This window comes from Anarrhichthys ocellatus, unplaced genomic scaffold (genome assembly GCF_004355925.1).
Source record: "Anarrhichthys ocellatus isolate YVR2014 unplaced genomic scaffold, GSC_Weel_1.0 scaffold2, whole genome shotgun sequence".
Taxonomy (NCBI): Eukaryota; Metazoa; Chordata; class Actinopteri; order Perciformes; family Anarhichadidae; genus Anarrhichthys; species Anarrhichthys ocellatus.
In genome coordinates, this window is record NW_022280032.1 from 11,682,437 (window position 1) to 11,698,137 (window position 15,701).

A 15,701-nucleotide genomic window follows, 5' to 3' on the forward strand; every position below is an offset into this window, starting at 1 on the left:
GACACCACGAAGGCACGCAAGTGCAAATGCATTTATCAATCATAACATTGTTATTGATGCTGAGATAAATCCAAACATTCTATTTGTTTTGAATACAGTCAATCTGAAACGTATTACTGATGCCATTGGCTTAAGAAGTCATGAAGAGTATTTGTGGGATCACTGATAATTACAAAGGCCACCCCAAAGATATGCAAGGAATCTCTGTGTTTTGTCAGTAATTTAACGCCTAACAATCAGTAATCAGATCTTCTTGTTTAAACAAATAAATATAAGTCGGCTAGTAAATTAAACATTTTAAACATAAAGAGGTATAAAACATTGGAAGTATTTTACAGCCTACTCCAGAGAGGTTTAGTTTGTGTAGGCAGTGGAGATGCTGCTGCTTTTTCCTCAAGCACATCTGTATGTCATTGTGAAAAAGGCTCAGCTACTTCCACTCTTCCTGAATCAGGTAGTCAGTTTTTTCATACCACGAGATAAGCCAAATGTGATTCCCCTCTAGAGCAGCAGGTCATTACTGCAGAGCAGCTGTGCAACCAATGATAAATAGATAAATAAAAGGTGGTAATGATTGTGTTAAGTCTGTCTGCAGACTGCACAGTTTTTGTTTCCAGTTATTCAGAGTCCTGTGCAACAGGCCAGTACTGACATCATTTTTGGTTCTTTCCTCTTACAGTGGACAGTGAAGAATGCCAACCAAAGCTGATGTTAGGATAACAATTCCACTGTATCACCTCTCTGTCTGCAGTGTCTGATGCTGTGGGGAACCTCTCTTGCTCAGGAGTGAGCTGGGATTCAATACAGCTGTTTTGGGAACTTCCAGCCAACCCTAATGGGCAGATCATTTTTTATGAGATTCTAGTGGAGGTAGACTCACAGTCCTACACGCACCAGGCTCACACACCAGAGTACACGTTGACTGGGCTGTCTCCAGACCAGAAGTATGCACTCACTGTTGCCGCAGTAAACTCTGCAGGACCCGGAGACGGACTGAATTGTACTACTTCCACTCTTCCTGAATCAGGTAGTCAGTTTTTTTGTATCGTGCAACATTTTGGCTTTTAATTGCTAATATACAGCAATACTGAATGGATACCTCATTCAATCCTTTTGTCTACATTAACAGCCCCAGCTGCCCCTCGCTTCCTCACCATCTCTCAGGTCACACCTAACAATGTGACACTTCAGTGGGCTCCACCGTTTTCAATTCCAGGCCTCCTGAAAGAGTACCACATCATTGCACAGCTGCTTTCAACTGTTTGTGAACCAAACACACTAACTACTGCACAGCCGGCCCCAGAGGACGAACTGACATCAGACTGCGTGGACTCTAATGCCACAGTGTCAGTAAATGCTTCGGATGGCACTGAAGAGAACCACAGTGTCACACTCTACTCCCTGGCTAAGTACAGATACTACCGCTTCAAAGTGGCTGCTGTGACCAACGCTGGAGTTGGGGAATATACACACTGGAATTACGCACGTACACTGGCTGGAAGTAAGAGCGTCGTAGTGATGGTATCTTTTTGTGTTGCCAGGGGAGGGTTGCAGTTAGTCAGTATTTATTTCCAGGAATTCCAGCAAGAATAAATGTAATCCTATCTAGATTGATGTTTGGTTTTTCATAAGTAACTTGGGCATCTTCTTGACAAGACCTAAACAAACTTAAATTGTATCTCGCTATCAAGGGAAATCTTTCTCTTCACATGCTATAGTATTATAGCAAGTTTGAGTTGTTCAGAGATTCAGCATTCATAAGTAGCAGAAAACGCTGTCCACTACCTCCTCTTCTTGTTTTTTGAGTGGTTCACATTCTCATAGCACTGTGTTGCTACCCTGCACTTACTGTGATGTGGCAGTTTGTCTTGTTAAACCCTGTTATTATTCTTTTAAATAATAGTAGCAGTATTTTTACTCTAGAATTGAAATGACAGAAACATCTGAATATATGAATGGGTTTGATAGTAGATCAGTGGAAAATTACATGATTCATCATTGCAGTGCACAATATTAAAACACAAGCAGGCTGCAGAGTCGTAACCCCTGTCCACATTAATACTTCACAGCTAATTCACAATCGCGACAAACGCATACATAAAAGGCAAACAACACTTTAGAGGCCACATGACCACAAAAGCATGGCTTACATTCAAAGAGTTAATGTCTTGGAAGCATCAATCGACATTGGCATGATAACAAAGCAACATTTAACAGGGTTCTTTTGATTTGATAGCACATCATAAGCATTCTGTGTTTCCCTTATCTCCTCCCTCAGACCCTGATGACCCTCCCCGGGACCTAAAAGTGATGCCCACCTCCAACGGCCTTCGCATTTCATGGGACGCTCCAGCTGTTCTCTCTGGACCGACTTCGTATCTTGTGCAGGTCAGTTCATTGAGTTTTGGTTTTACACAAACGCAACATGTCACCAATAACTGTAAAACACACAGATGTTCTTTGACCAACATACCTCTGTGTTGATCTGTTCTGAGTTTTTCACATACGGTGTGTTAAAATGCGAATCATATGAAATTAATCCAACTCTGCTCATCCACATACAAGCATTAAATATTTCCATGAACTCTCCTGTCACACCAGGTGGATGGTCCTGGTTTGAACATCTCAACAGTCAGAGCTCCAGGAGAGTTGACGACTGTCGTTGTGACTAACTTGACTGCTTTCACTCGTTACTTGGTGACTATCACTGCTTTCACTGGTCCGTTGGAGTACGCGGCCAGTGATGGGAAATCCATCGGGCCTATTGAATTTCAGACAATGGAGGAGGGTACGTGGAAATTTACATCTTGGGTGCATCAGGCTTCTGCCCACCTGTAAAGATACCCAAATCATTATTATTTCTCATGTCATTGTTACTCTGTCCCAAGAGCCCACAGACCCTCCCAAGAATGTGATGGTATCAGTTATCCCAGAGGAAGTGAACCGTGTGAAGGTGACTTTCACCCCTCCAGAGGAGCCCAACGGAAACATAACTGCTTACTTTGTGTACATCTACGAAAAAGACCATCTGGTCAAGAACATCAGCCTTAATATCACAGAAAGAGACCAAAACATGATGAGTGCTGTCATAGAGGGCCTAAAGGGAGGACACAGCTACAGCATACAGGTGAAGCACACACACACACATTATACACACACACACATACACACAGCCCAAACCCAAACAACTTTAATGTTGGTCAAATTTTCTTTGACTACTTTTTGTGCTTGTCCCCCTCTCCCTCCTTTCTTCTATTTGTCTGTAGATTTCAGCAAAGAACGGGGCTGGTAGGAGCCCACCCAGCCCACATGTCCAGATAACTACAGGGATCACAGGTACCAGTCCCTCTGTATTGTGTGTGTGCACCGGATCCCTCCACAGGGTTTCTCCCTTTCTTGTTGCAGCATTTTTTGCGAAAACAGAGAATTGCTGCTGCACAGTATCACTGCAGGCCTATTCTGACACAGCAAATGTAACTCAGCAATATTGTCAGATGTGTGTTGATGATGTAGAGGACTGAGCAGTGGTCTGTTTGTCATGACTTATATGTAAATGCATCAGACTAATTCCACATCTTCACACTGTATGCACACAACAACCTCTGTCTGTCTGTCTGTCTGTCTGTTTGTTTGTGTGTGTGTGTGTGTGTGTGTGTGTGTGTGTGTGTGTGTGTGTGCACGCTCCTCTGTGCTCACGCATGCGTGTGTTCAAGCCCCATCCAAGCCAACCCAAAGACCTGAGGCAGTCTTAGGCCATGGAGGGGTTGCCATGGTAACCCACAGGAGTATCACCATCCGCATGCCTGCCTGTTTCTATAGGGATGACAACGGACCAATCCAAGAAATTCAGGTCATCGTGGCCGAGTCAGGGGGTATGACTCTTCAAAAATATTGACAGCCATCACTTTTAGTTTAATACACTTGGGTATCAGCCTTGCTTTTGGCTTTAAGCCTCAAGTAGAATCTTGTTTTACAGTACGTCACTCTGTCCTAAGCTCACAAAAGTCAAAATGTATGCAAAAGGGATTAACGTCAGCCGAAATTTGACTCATTCCCCCTGCGATTCCTTTCCTCTCTAACTGACTCACTCATCCTGTCACAGTAAAGGACATCCAGAACCTGACCGACTGGAAGAATGCCTTTTTTGATCGTCCTGCCCCTTACCTGACCGACAAGGGGTTCCCCAACCCGCCATGTTCTTTGGGGGACGGGGCATTGCGCACAGACACGCACGTCAGAGGTGGTCGCACTGTGTCTGCAGGGGGTCGGCCTGCAGTGAGACAAAATCACACTACGGCAGGAACGTACGTGATCGGAGGGAATAATGACTGTATAAAGGAGAACAACACTGACAATTTCTGCAATGGGCCTCTGAAGCCAAACACGGTCTATGTGTGAGTGCAAGACACACTCAACCCCACAACAATTTAAAATTCATTGTATGTACATGTTTTATAATAATATTAGGCTGTTCCATATTTACCAGGTTCAAGTTCAGAGCCACGAACATCAATGGCCAATACACAGACTCTGAGTACTCGGATCATGTCAAAACTGCAGGTATTTATATTCATATCTGTATTTCTCTAAATCCAAAAAATGTAATATAAAACCTCTATAGTCCTGTGTGATGTTGTCACCTCTTTCTCCTCTCCCTCTCTCTGTAGCGGACGGGCTGTTGACGAGAGAAGAGCAGATCATTCTGGGTGTTCTGCTCTCCTTCTTTTTGGCTGTGTTGCTCATCATCATCATCTGTGGCTCTGTCAAGTAAGATGGCAACAGGCATTCAATTGTTTGCCAACATTCATATGCAACATTGATTGCAATTTAGTGTCAAAGCACAAAAATTACAATGTGGAACATAATGTGTAGCAAATTTTGCATTGTATGATTTGCAAAAAATCTGATTTTTACTCTGCATTTACCTTGTTATTAACTAAATTTTATTGACATGTTAGGATCCACCAGCGCAAGAAGGAGGGCGGGACTTATTCACCCAGAGAGGCAGAGATCATAGAGACAAAGTGTAAACTGGATCAGCTGATCGCTGTAGCGGATCTGGAGCTGAAACAAGAAAAACTCAACCGGTTAGTCTGTGTGTTCAGTTGTAATCTAAAAGCACCACTTTACCAAGTATAACACACACATTGTTCGCAGCTAAGACTGGCTGCACACTACATGAGTTCAGGCTTGATTTAGCTGCTGCAGACAAGATATTAAATCCAAGTCAACAAGACAAAAATCTCTTTGCTGCAGCTAACTTCATGTGCGCTCCTGCCAGCACAAAACCTTCTAGTGTTGTAGAGTGTGTGCAGAAAATAGAAGCAGCAGCACTATGAAATAACACAGCATTATTGTGGCTTTATAGTTTATCTTCAGTTCTCTGCAGAACAGACAAGTCATCCTGCCTGCATCTCTCCAACCATCCTCTCATACAAATTCAGCATCAAGGCCCTTCTGTTTTTCTGCTTTGGCACTAACAAGTGTGCAGACAATAAGTGCTGCAAGCTGGTGAGAAACAATGTCAAACTCAGTGTTAGTTTTGGTGTATTAAGGTCACCGATGGCTAAGAGGAGGCAAGAAACTACAAGATAGAAAAGCTTTTAACATGAGTAGTACAAATAAAATAGTTTTTATATATTTATTTTCCAATCAGCATCGGAACAACCAATAAGCATAAACTTTCTGAACACCCTCCATCCCCAACATCTAAAGAACACCTACTTAATGACAAAATACAAAAATAAACCAAAAATACAGGGGTTCGTGAAGGACGTCGTAAAATGTGGCTTGTCTTCAAGAGGAATTGAATGAACAGGAACATAAAAACATAAAGCCCACATGAGAGAAGATGGATAAATAAAAGGGCTTCTTCTTGCCAGATAGCTGTCCCTTATCTCTTACTGTATGTGTAAAGTAATATAACAGAACCTACTTGAGCAAATATTTGCCTTCCTTAATAAACTTCCAATAAAACATTTTTGCAGTGACTCTTTGTAGTCCTGAAAAAGGAGGCAGTTCCTGAGGATACTTTGCTTTCCACTCATTTTAAATGTCCAAAAAAGCATGATTGTAGGTTTTTCACCGTTGCATGTTGTGATCACCGCTTGGCTGCGCCAGCTGTCTTGTAAGTTGGCATCATTAGGTTCGTGTATCTCTCTGCTTTATTGGAGCTGAGATTTGTATAAACACCACATTTTTAAACTCAGTTTATGATATGATAACACACTTTTTCTTGATTCTTGTCACGCGAATGGCACAAATAACATTCCTTGCACAGCACTTGCATCGGCTCACCTTGGCTTTGTTTTTCTCAAACTGAGCACTTTTCTCTCACCAGGTATTCTTCCTTCTTCTTTAGGCGGAAAGAGATTTATGTGATCCAGTAAGTTGGGCTTTTTGACATGTGTGTGCCACATTTTGGTGTGTATGCTTTCTTTGCATGTTGCATTCCACCTTTCAGTCATCACTATGTGGGTGTCATTGTCATGTTACCCATTAAGGTTTAAATCATCCATCCGTGTTGCTTATAAAACCTTTCATGGACGTAGCCAGTTGCGTGAACGAGTGACATCAGCGTTTCAGCCTTATTCCTTTTCCTCCATCACTGGCAGGAATTGTAGAGCTGTGCAGACACTCCTCTGCTTGAGACCATTTTAATTTGTTTACCCACTCACTATCTCAAAATTGCTTGGAAAGCTTGGCGGCCTTAGAGGGCATAAGTGGAAAGCGAAAGATCTGCGTAGCGACAAGTCTTCAGTAATGCAAAGAAACAACATCCATAGAGGGAATGACCACATGTTTCATTGTAAAGAAACGTGAACATCAGAGTGTCAAACGTGTTTAATCAAAGTGGATTTGATTATAAATGGTTAAACCTCCTCTGCTTTAACATACTATGCCATGTACTCTTTGCAATGAGGATCAGTTCAGTTGTCATGGACAGAAATACCACAGTGTGGGTTGTGATTATTTAGTTAATTTGATTATTTTTGGTTGATGTTTGCTGTCTATTTTTGTCCAGGCTGCTCAGCTACAGGAAATCACTCAAGTAAGTCATCCTGCATAAATAATGAATATACACACAATAGTTGCAGCATAGATCAGTATGCTCTGTATGGCTCCGTATAAAGAATATGTTTTATCTTAGAATAAACTAGCAGAAAATAGCATGTTGTTACAGAGCTTTTTTACATTTCTCTCTGTTCCTCACATTCGATGTATTTCATCCCCTTACCTCTCTGTCAGGCCCGTCAACAAGAAGTCTTTTCTGCAGCACGTAGAGGATCTGTGTGCCAATGACAATGCTAAGTTCCAAGAGGAGTTTGCTGTAAGTGTTTTCCTACAACCTGGACCAGTGTTTATCATAATTGTGTAGAATGTAGAAACATATAAAATGGGATGAAATAACAGAAAATCTCCCGGAATTGACTAAATAAATGGAGCATGAAGAAACGTCTGCTTTTGGTCCATCACAAGGTCCATCACAGAAAGCAGATAATAATACGAATTTAGTGTAGACAGTGAAGACGCATGGAAAGTCATTGCAAACAAAATCAATAAAAGCTTTTGTCATTGTTTTTTTTTTGCACCTCTCCCTGCTTTATTTGTCATTTTTGACAAATTATATAGTTGCTGGAAGGTGCGTGCTTACCTCTTTCTCTACTGCATCCATCTAAGACCACAACTTACAGACTTCTGCCGCTTTCTGGATTTTAACAGTATTTTTTAAGTAAAGAAAAATGTAATACCAATAACTTTGAAGTAGGTGTAAAAGGGACATTTTTGTTTTATTTTTTAAGTTCAAAATACGTGCCCTGACATTTGACCTCATGTCTGTGTGTCTATTTGAATACTGATGTGTTACATATTATCTCCCAAGGAGCTTCCAAAACTGCTGCAGGACCTGGCCACCACAGATGCAGACCTGCCCTGGAACAAATCAAAGAACCGCTTTCCCAACATCAAACCTTGTAAGTGATCAGGCTGAAAATTAACATTCTAGAGTCATGATACTTATAGTATACTCAAAATTATGTGTGTTAGTTCTACCATTAACTGCAAATGGATTTCACATCAGCTGCATTTCACTAAACTCACTAAACTGTGTCCAGACAATAACAACCGAGTGAAACTGCTGTCTGAACCGGGCACTGCGGGCTCTGACTACATCAACGCCAGCTTTGTCTCAGTGAGTGCCAGCTTTCAGATGCTAAAAGCCCAGTGGTTAACTCCTCCGCATGAGAGGAGTTTGTTCTAGAGATTTCCCTGTCCTTTTGTGATTCTGTAGGATAGATAACCTTTTCAAGATTTTGCGAGTGAATAATGTTTTATAATTTCAATAGGTCTTTATGTTGCTGGAGTGATTTTTGAGTTAGCGAATATAATCACTTGCCTCTCTTTTTCTGTTTTCTAGGGCTACCTTTGTCCAAATGAGTTCATAGCCACCCAGGGTCCTCTGCCTGGCACAGTGGCTGACTTTTGGAGAATGATCTGGGAAACGGGAACCCACACCATCGCCATGCTCACTCAGTGTTATGAGAAAGGCAGAGTGTGTTATGAGAGATTTTCCACTGTTATGAAATAATATTCAGAGAACAAGCGGGGCTCCGTTTTGGGCTCCTTAACAGAAGGAGGGTTATATCTGCTGCGAAGATCTGATGTGTTTGTGTGTGTGACATTTCAGATTCGGTGTCACAAGTATTGGCCAGAGGACAATAAGCCAATGTCTGTGTTTAGTGACATTCTCATCTCAAAGGTGTCAGAGGAAGTCCTTCCTGACTGGACTGTCAGAACCCTGAAAGTAGAAAAGGTAACTAAGCTAACAACCCCTCATGCACACATGCGAAGTTGTTTCCAGTCTTTATGCCAAGCTGAGCTAACAGTCTCCTGCTTCATAATGAACTGACAGATATGAGAGTGGTGTTGATCTTCTGTGTAGAGAGTTATTTGTTCCACTTCTGGCAAACACAAAACCTTTTGCTAAGTACATTTTTATCTACATTTCATATTAATTGTACTTGTATTTTTTTCTTGTATAAATTCCTCTGTGCAGCATGGGCACTATATTTTGGTTCGCCACTTCAACTACACATCGTGGCCTGAGCACGGAGTCCCAGAGTCCTGCAGCACTCTCATTAAGTTTGTGAAAGCTGTCCGAGCTCACAGACACAACAACACCACTATAGTGGTCCACTGCAGGTATCATGGCAGTGGTAGTTTATTGACACTGCATAAACTATAGCAAAGTCATTAAAGTAAAGTGAACTTTATTCTGTTTTTGGTGGCAAAATGGAGTTTCATCAACAAAGTCCATCTCTCATTGTTCCTCAGTGCTGGTGTGGGCAGAACAGGTGTGTTTATCGCTCTCGACCACCTTATACAGCACGTCAGAGATCACGACTTTGTGGATATTTATGGCCTGCTGGCTGAACTCCGCAGGGAGCGGATGTGCATGGTACAGAATCTGGTGAGTTCAATTCAAATACAGTCATGTATTTTATTCCTGTGGTTGAATTTCACAACCCAGAGAGAATAAACAAAAGACAAAAAAAGGGTTATTATACAGTGTGTTGTCTTAAGTTGTTCCAGTACACTTAAGAATCATCAAAGACTCACAAATGGCAGTCTAGTTGTCCTACTTTTTTTTTTTAATTCATGTCCTGCTGTGATCCCATCCCCACGAGAAAACATCTGGTAAATTCTTGTATTGACAAAGGGAAAGGATCTGGCGGTGGATTAAAGACATATGCTGAGCAGGATTCCCCCCTTAAAACAGCATGAACATATCCTAAAATTACCCGATTCAGTCATTACTCGCAGAGCAGTGGTGTATGTCTCAGTGCCTGCAGGGACCCTCTGCCTAGTGCCTGTGCTTTTCCTCAGTATTATGGTCTTATTATTTCTAGATGTTCTGTGCATTTCTTTTGGTTTGAAAGTATGAGCCTGCAGTGTCTGCAGCTACAAGAGCTGCTTGATTCTTTGAGACAGCAGTGTTGAGTGTGCCAGACAGCTAGCTGTTAGCATTGTAGTCCAGTAAATATGAGAAAAAGAGCTTTGGCTTTAAGAGGCCATCACAATATTAGATATTAGATATACTATTACAATGTTGCAGACAGCTTTAAACAAGCCCACATTTTAACTTCTCTAAAACACTTGCTGTCGAAGTAAAAACAAAAGGAAATGTTGAAGTTATTGTAAATATGAATCAGATCTTGCAAAGGTACTTCATACTTCCAGGATCCTACTTTGCTTTCCATTCTTGGGCTCCAAAAATGTTTTTTTTTACTATAAAATGATAATAAATGACAAATTTAACAGGCGTTTCATATATCTCCACATCCACCAATATTGAATAAAGCTATGAATTCATGAGGCAGATTGTACAAACACATTTGCTTTAAATTCAGCTTTAGTAGGTACAATGTGACACAGCACAGGTAGACTAGTAAAACAAATTGTTGTTAGGCTAGAGGAATTAATTACTTTATGTATATACCAGCTTCTAACAGGCCATGCGTATGATAAATGATGCAGACCATAACTGAACCACAGTGACTTGGACTAACTTTCTGCCATAGCGCCACTCATTCCCTGCAGTGGCTGGGCCAGCTCGGTCAGGCCTGCTCAGGTCCTCTCCTCGGGTCAACAGCTGTCTATTGATCTCATTTGGTTTTGGTTCATTTAGGTTAACAAATAGACGCAGATAGAAAGTAAACCAAATTCTTTCAGGGGTGAAAGTCATCATTGTCCATCATGGTCCAAACAAAAGAGTGGCTCTGTGCATTCATCTGAAGCACGGCGGTCTCAAGCGTCCGTCTCTCTCCACTCAGCCAGAGAAGCGCTCTAATGAGTATCGTCTATGGGCCAAAAAACAGGAGGAAGCCTGAAAACCTTTTTTCAGCATATGCACTCAGTGAGACACTTTTATTTAAGAGGAAAGCCATCTTGAAATATGATATCCAGTAATCATTTCCAACTATTGTAGTCTAGGTTTGAGTCTTTAAAATGTTGTCTGTCCAAATTGGAATTAAATCTGTAAACCAGCTCTGTTAGGTTTGTGTCCTGAAAGAGAGAATAAAAGCCTTATGTCAAGTGACATAATATTGATTTACATTCAAGCAATCCAAAATCAATTTGCTCTTTCCAGTATTTCGTAACAAAAACAATGTGTATTATTTTATTGCCGTTAACAGACAGAAGACAGTTGGACACAAATCAAGGTTGTTGTATTGAAATGATCACCAGCATAAGCCAGTAGGACACCCGACTCAATTCTACACCAATTGGATATTATGGACTTCTGCTCAGTGTCTGTAAATGTGTATGTGCGTGTGCGTGTCAGGCCCAGTACATCTTCCTGCACCAAAGTACACTGGAACTTCTAAACAACAAAGGCAACAGCCAATCCATCTGGTTTGTCAGCTATTCAGCTCTGGAGAAGATGGACTCCCTGGATGCCATGGAAGGTAAACAACATATAAACACACTCACATGCACCCACACACTTGAATAAACACACGTGCACAGTGCTCACTCCACACATGTGTACTGGTCTTCAGGTGATGTTGAGCTGGAATGGGAAGAGACCACTATGTAAAGACTGAGGGGACACCTTTGCCTGGGGGAGAGTGAGGCCTGTTGGAAGGCAACCTGTGCACAGACTCTGGACTGGCCGCCTCCAGCACACGAGGTTAGAGGGAGGAGGAGAAACAGGAAGCGAACAGCACTGTTTGAACTGAACGATCTGTCAGTCAACTAAGACTTTGTTGCTCCACTTCAACCCACTTCTCAGTACAGTCCTCCATTTAATGAACCTCTTGGCCACTAGTTTTCAAAGCGAGTGAGAGAAACAAAAGGGGTGAGACAGTGACAAAGAATGTCAGAAACGACGGGGAGAAAAGAGCAAAGCGGTGAGCTGAGTGTGATAGCTTCTTCACATTTGTAAGCCTATACAGATACTTTGCACAAATTGATTTCACTGAGTATTGTAAGTATTATGTTGATGTTACCTATGTTTTTGTAAGCTAATTTATTCAGCCAAAACGGAATCTCGTTTTAATTCTGACTATGTTGAAGTGTTGGCAGCATTTCTGTTTTGTTTATCCTTTCTCAAGAGTGATTTGCAAAAATAAAAGTAACTTGTATTTTTTCTCTGACCATGACACTTAACGCTAAAACACTTGAACTTTCCTGCGAATTAACAAATTGCTCGTCTTATTGCTTAGAGGACAGACTCAGCATCCATGGGAAATTATGTATTCTAAATCGTGCACACACACACACACACCCACACGCACACACATGCAGACTCACGACAACACACAACTTGACAGTCCACAAGTACAAGTCAGGTTCAATATTGCTTTCTCATTTGTTAATGAATGAGTTCGGGCCCACTGTGCTGGGAGGACACTGGAACACCTGTGCAGACTGATTTCCCATAAGCGCCTTCATTCCACCGTCCTCCTTGCACACCTGGAGCACATTCATTCATTACAGAGGCCGGGAGTGATACAGACGCAGACATTGTGGAGACGATTCCGGCGTCAACACACACACACACACAGACGGACAGTTCAGGACCGAGAGTAAAAACTACTTTATTCTTTCATTCTCTTTGAACAGAAAAAAAAATTAGAAATATTCCATTAGTAAACATGTTGATCTTTAAGAAATCTCCCTTTTAGAAATATTGTGAGGGTGCAAAGATTAATGACAGTGCTCCACAGTGAGGATGCAGATTGGTGCGTCTCCATGACAACCATGGAGAAGGCAGGGGGGCGGGGGGGGGGGGCAGAAAGGAAGTAGAGGAGGAAGGGGAGAAAATGACATCAACCAGCCCAACATGCCCTGACAATAATGATACAACATATAATTAATCTGCCCCCGTGTACTGTAAATGAGAAAAACAAAAAAAACAATATCATGCTGTATAGTACAAGTCAGTCAGAGTTTACAGGAAACAAAGTGGGGTAGCTGACTTGAGAAATCAGTCTCTAAGTTGATTCTAAGATGTGCTTTAGCAGCTATGTGCATGTGTGTGTATGTCAGTGTGTGTGTGTGTGTGTGTGTGTGGTTGTGTATGCACGTGTGTGCATGACCTGTGTTTCACTGCACATATTCATCAATACAACATAGCCCTTTACACACCTTGGCAGGCTTAACATCTCTTGATTATTTTATAATAATACGACGCTATAATTTCATGATGAATGTAGATCTGTATTAATATCAGTGTGTGTTACCATGGTAACTGGAGTGTGTTCTACAAAAGCTGCCTGTTTCCCGTCTCTCGTTGCAGTAGGATTTAGGACGCCCCCTCACATTAAATGCGAATAATAATAATAGCTATAATAACTATAATATCCTTTTTTTTTTAAACTAGATTCTTCTCTGTACAAATACATACGTAGATACACACTGGGCAAACCAACCACTTTTTCAGAATAAATCTATATTATCTATTTACAATATATCCAATATATTCTGTGGTGCAAAAGGTACAAGACATGTTCGGTGTGTCTCAGTTGGATGATTTGCAATCTGCTGTACAAACTGGCTCAAGCTCGAACCATCGAAACTGGACGGACAACCCGATGATGAAATCAGTGATTACTCCATGTTATTCCATCTTCAGTTTTCCCCCTAATTAACATTCAGTATAGAAATGCAACTCTGCTTATATAACTTTCAGTGTGCAAGGAAAAATATAATTCGTGAGCGGGGAGTGATGTTTTTGTGAGGTGACCTTGATCTACCGTTTGTGGAGCAAATTATATCAATTTTTGAACAAAAGTTAAGAGTTTTCTGGGCACAGATACTGCCTAAATCCAAAGGTAATAACAGTATTCACACTATTTAACCCATTAGAAGTAAGTGTCCAGCAGGAGAAAGGCTTCCTTCTGGCTATTGCAGCCTTGTTTTGGATTAATTACCAGCCCTACTCCCTGCTGCCCATGAGTAAGCAAACTGAGCACAGTACACACGCACGCTGCTCTCAGTACAACTCAGATATTACATGTTACAGTGCAGCAAATAATCTCCTGAGCTCTGTGGGAGCAAAATGCCACAGAATCAGGGCAGTCACACACTATTGTGAAGATTTCTTCTCACACAAGTTTAGCAAAACACACAACAATTAAGGACAGGAAAATATGATTGTCGTCAGGATGTGGTTTTAGGTTAGTTTAGTGAGTAGCAACATCCTTGCTTACTGCACTTTACTGCACATGACAGGGTAGAGATGCTAGAACAGTTTATCTTTTTCTTGGCCTTCTGCCTCACACACTGATTATCTGTTCCCTAGAAGATGAAGGAAACAAATAAGCTGGTATTCTCGTTTCTTCACATTACGCAGAGATGAGGGGAAAAAAAGATTGCGGTGAGGAGAAGCGAGATTAGCTCTGCTGAAATGATTCTTCACTGAGAGTGGTATCTAACACTGAAAACCTGGACCAAACAAAGAGGTGTGAACTTAACATCAATATCATGAAAGAGAACAAAACAAAACTGAGTTTTGTTCTCCATATTTAAAGCGATCCCTTGTCCTTTCAGGGCTGCCAGAGTTTGCTTTTTCTGACAATGCCCCTCGGTTTCACAGTCAGCTCACAGACACATTTGTTGGAAAGGTGACATTTAAAAAGCAAAGTCACAAGATCTCTTAAGAGTGTGAAATCTAGACAGACAACACCATCAGCTACTGGTTGACATGTTGGAGACAAAAGAAAGAAGAAAAGTTGTCTTTCAAAACTACTCCATGTTCAAAAACAACCCCAGACTATGAATAGATTCTTGTTGGTTTCCTTTTCCTTTGTCCTTTTACTCGACTCATGCAGTATATTCCTCAATACATTTTTTTTTACCAATGCTTTAATCTTACCAATCAAAGAGAGTCGACTAGTGCTCCAGCATGTGTCTGTTGCTGTATGTGAGTGTGAGGCTTGTGTCTGGCCCCCAAGGTTAGTAGAGTAGCCGTCGACTCAGACGATGCTGCGGGAACCGCTGGAGTTGCGCCTACGGGTAAGAGGCAGGGTGTGGTGGAAGGGCATGGGTGAGTCGGGGGGACAGAACTGGTGGGGATGGTTGTAAGGTGGAGGTGGAGGTGGCAGAGGAGGCTGAGGGCCATCCCCCTCTCTGACGCGCACAGGTGTGGACATGGCCGACTGGATGAGCTGATGGGTAGTCGGGCCTTGGCTGAGGAAGGCCTCCATCCGCCCTCGCCCACTCTGGTCCACGACAATCACCTTGACGATCTGCTGGCATTGGATGAGTGTTTCTGGGCGAAGCTCTCCAGGCTGGATGGAGCTGAGCAGGGCGGGTGGTGCAGCCAGGGCCAGAGGTGTCGACTCAATGCTGGGCTGGCTCAGTTGATAGGTCTGCAGCCTGTTGTGAATTGACACCTAGTTTAGGAACAGTCAGAGAACGCATGAGGAGTTACCAGCCTGAACGCAGCCTCTACGCAGCCCTCTGGTGTGTTACGCACATGGGCATGCAGGTAGGTAGTGGTGCAGAGCGAGCACATGCAAAATATACACACACACTCCAACTCTTTTTCTCTCAATCATGTTTTACACACACTAGCCCAGAAAGACAAAAGGGTAGCAGGGTAAGGAGAGATTTTGGTCAAAGATCATGGCAGGAAACTTTTGGATAGTGTGTGTGTGTGTGTGTGTGTGTGTGTGTGTGTGTGTGTGTGTGTG

At 42.1% G+C, this 15,701-nt stretch overlaps 2 protein-coding genes across 5 annotated transcripts in view; one reads left to right on the plus strand and one right to left on the minus strand.

Moving 5' to 3' along the window:
* The window catches only part of ptprq (protein tyrosine phosphatase receptor type Q), a 35,725-nt gene extending 23,593 nt beyond the window's left edge, over nucleotides 1-12,132 (plus strand). Inside the window, exons 42-63 of the mRNA XM_031860934.1 lie at nucleotides 752-1,027; nucleotides 1,130-1,501; nucleotides 2,279-2,388; nucleotides 2,602-2,788; nucleotides 2,889-3,127; nucleotides 3,267-3,336; nucleotides 3,714-3,872; nucleotides 4,103-4,394; nucleotides 4,487-4,560; nucleotides 4,668-4,767; nucleotides 4,959-5,087; nucleotides 6,341-6,385; nucleotides 7,025-7,051; nucleotides 7,249-7,330; nucleotides 7,883-7,973; nucleotides 8,115-8,191; nucleotides 8,417-8,551; nucleotides 8,687-8,812; nucleotides 9,056-9,201; nucleotides 9,334-9,469; nucleotides 11,345-11,468; nucleotides 11,562-12,132. Coding sequence (XP_031716794.1) covers nucleotides 752-1,027; nucleotides 1,130-1,501; nucleotides 2,279-2,388; nucleotides 2,602-2,788; nucleotides 2,889-3,127; nucleotides 3,267-3,336; nucleotides 3,714-3,872; nucleotides 4,103-4,394; nucleotides 4,487-4,560; nucleotides 4,668-4,767; nucleotides 4,959-5,087; nucleotides 6,341-6,385; nucleotides 7,025-7,051; nucleotides 7,249-7,330; nucleotides 7,883-7,973; nucleotides 8,115-8,191; nucleotides 8,417-8,551; nucleotides 8,687-8,812; nucleotides 9,056-9,201; nucleotides 9,334-9,469; nucleotides 11,345-11,468; nucleotides 11,562-11,599 — 3,035 coding nt within the window. The 3' untranslated portion in view covers nucleotides 11,600-12,132. The remainder of the gene's footprint in view (nucleotides 1-751; nucleotides 1,028-1,129; nucleotides 1,502-2,278; nucleotides 2,389-2,601; nucleotides 2,789-2,888; nucleotides 3,128-3,266; nucleotides 3,337-3,713; nucleotides 3,873-4,102; nucleotides 4,395-4,486; nucleotides 4,561-4,667; nucleotides 4,768-4,958; nucleotides 5,088-6,340; nucleotides 6,386-7,024; nucleotides 7,052-7,248; nucleotides 7,331-7,882; nucleotides 7,974-8,114; nucleotides 8,192-8,416; nucleotides 8,552-8,686; nucleotides 8,813-9,055; nucleotides 9,202-9,333; nucleotides 9,470-11,344; nucleotides 11,469-11,561) is intronic.
* A 456-nt stretch (nucleotides 12,133-12,588) lies between these two features.
* Nucleotides 12,589-15,701, minus strand: part of iqsec3b (IQ motif and Sec7 domain ArfGEF 3b) — a 25,874-nt gene continuing 22,761 nt past the window's right edge. Inside the window, exon 15 of one of the 4 annotated variants that reach the window (XM_031860895.1) lies at nucleotides 12,589-15,401. In XM_031860895.1, the coding sequence (XP_031716755.1) occupies nucleotides 14,982-15,401 (420 nt within the window). In that variant the 3' untranslated portion in view covers nucleotides 12,589-14,981. The remainder of the gene's footprint in view (nucleotides 15,402-15,701) is intronic. The other 3 variants (XM_031860904.1, XM_031860921.1, XM_031860912.1) reach the window with 3 other exon arrangements.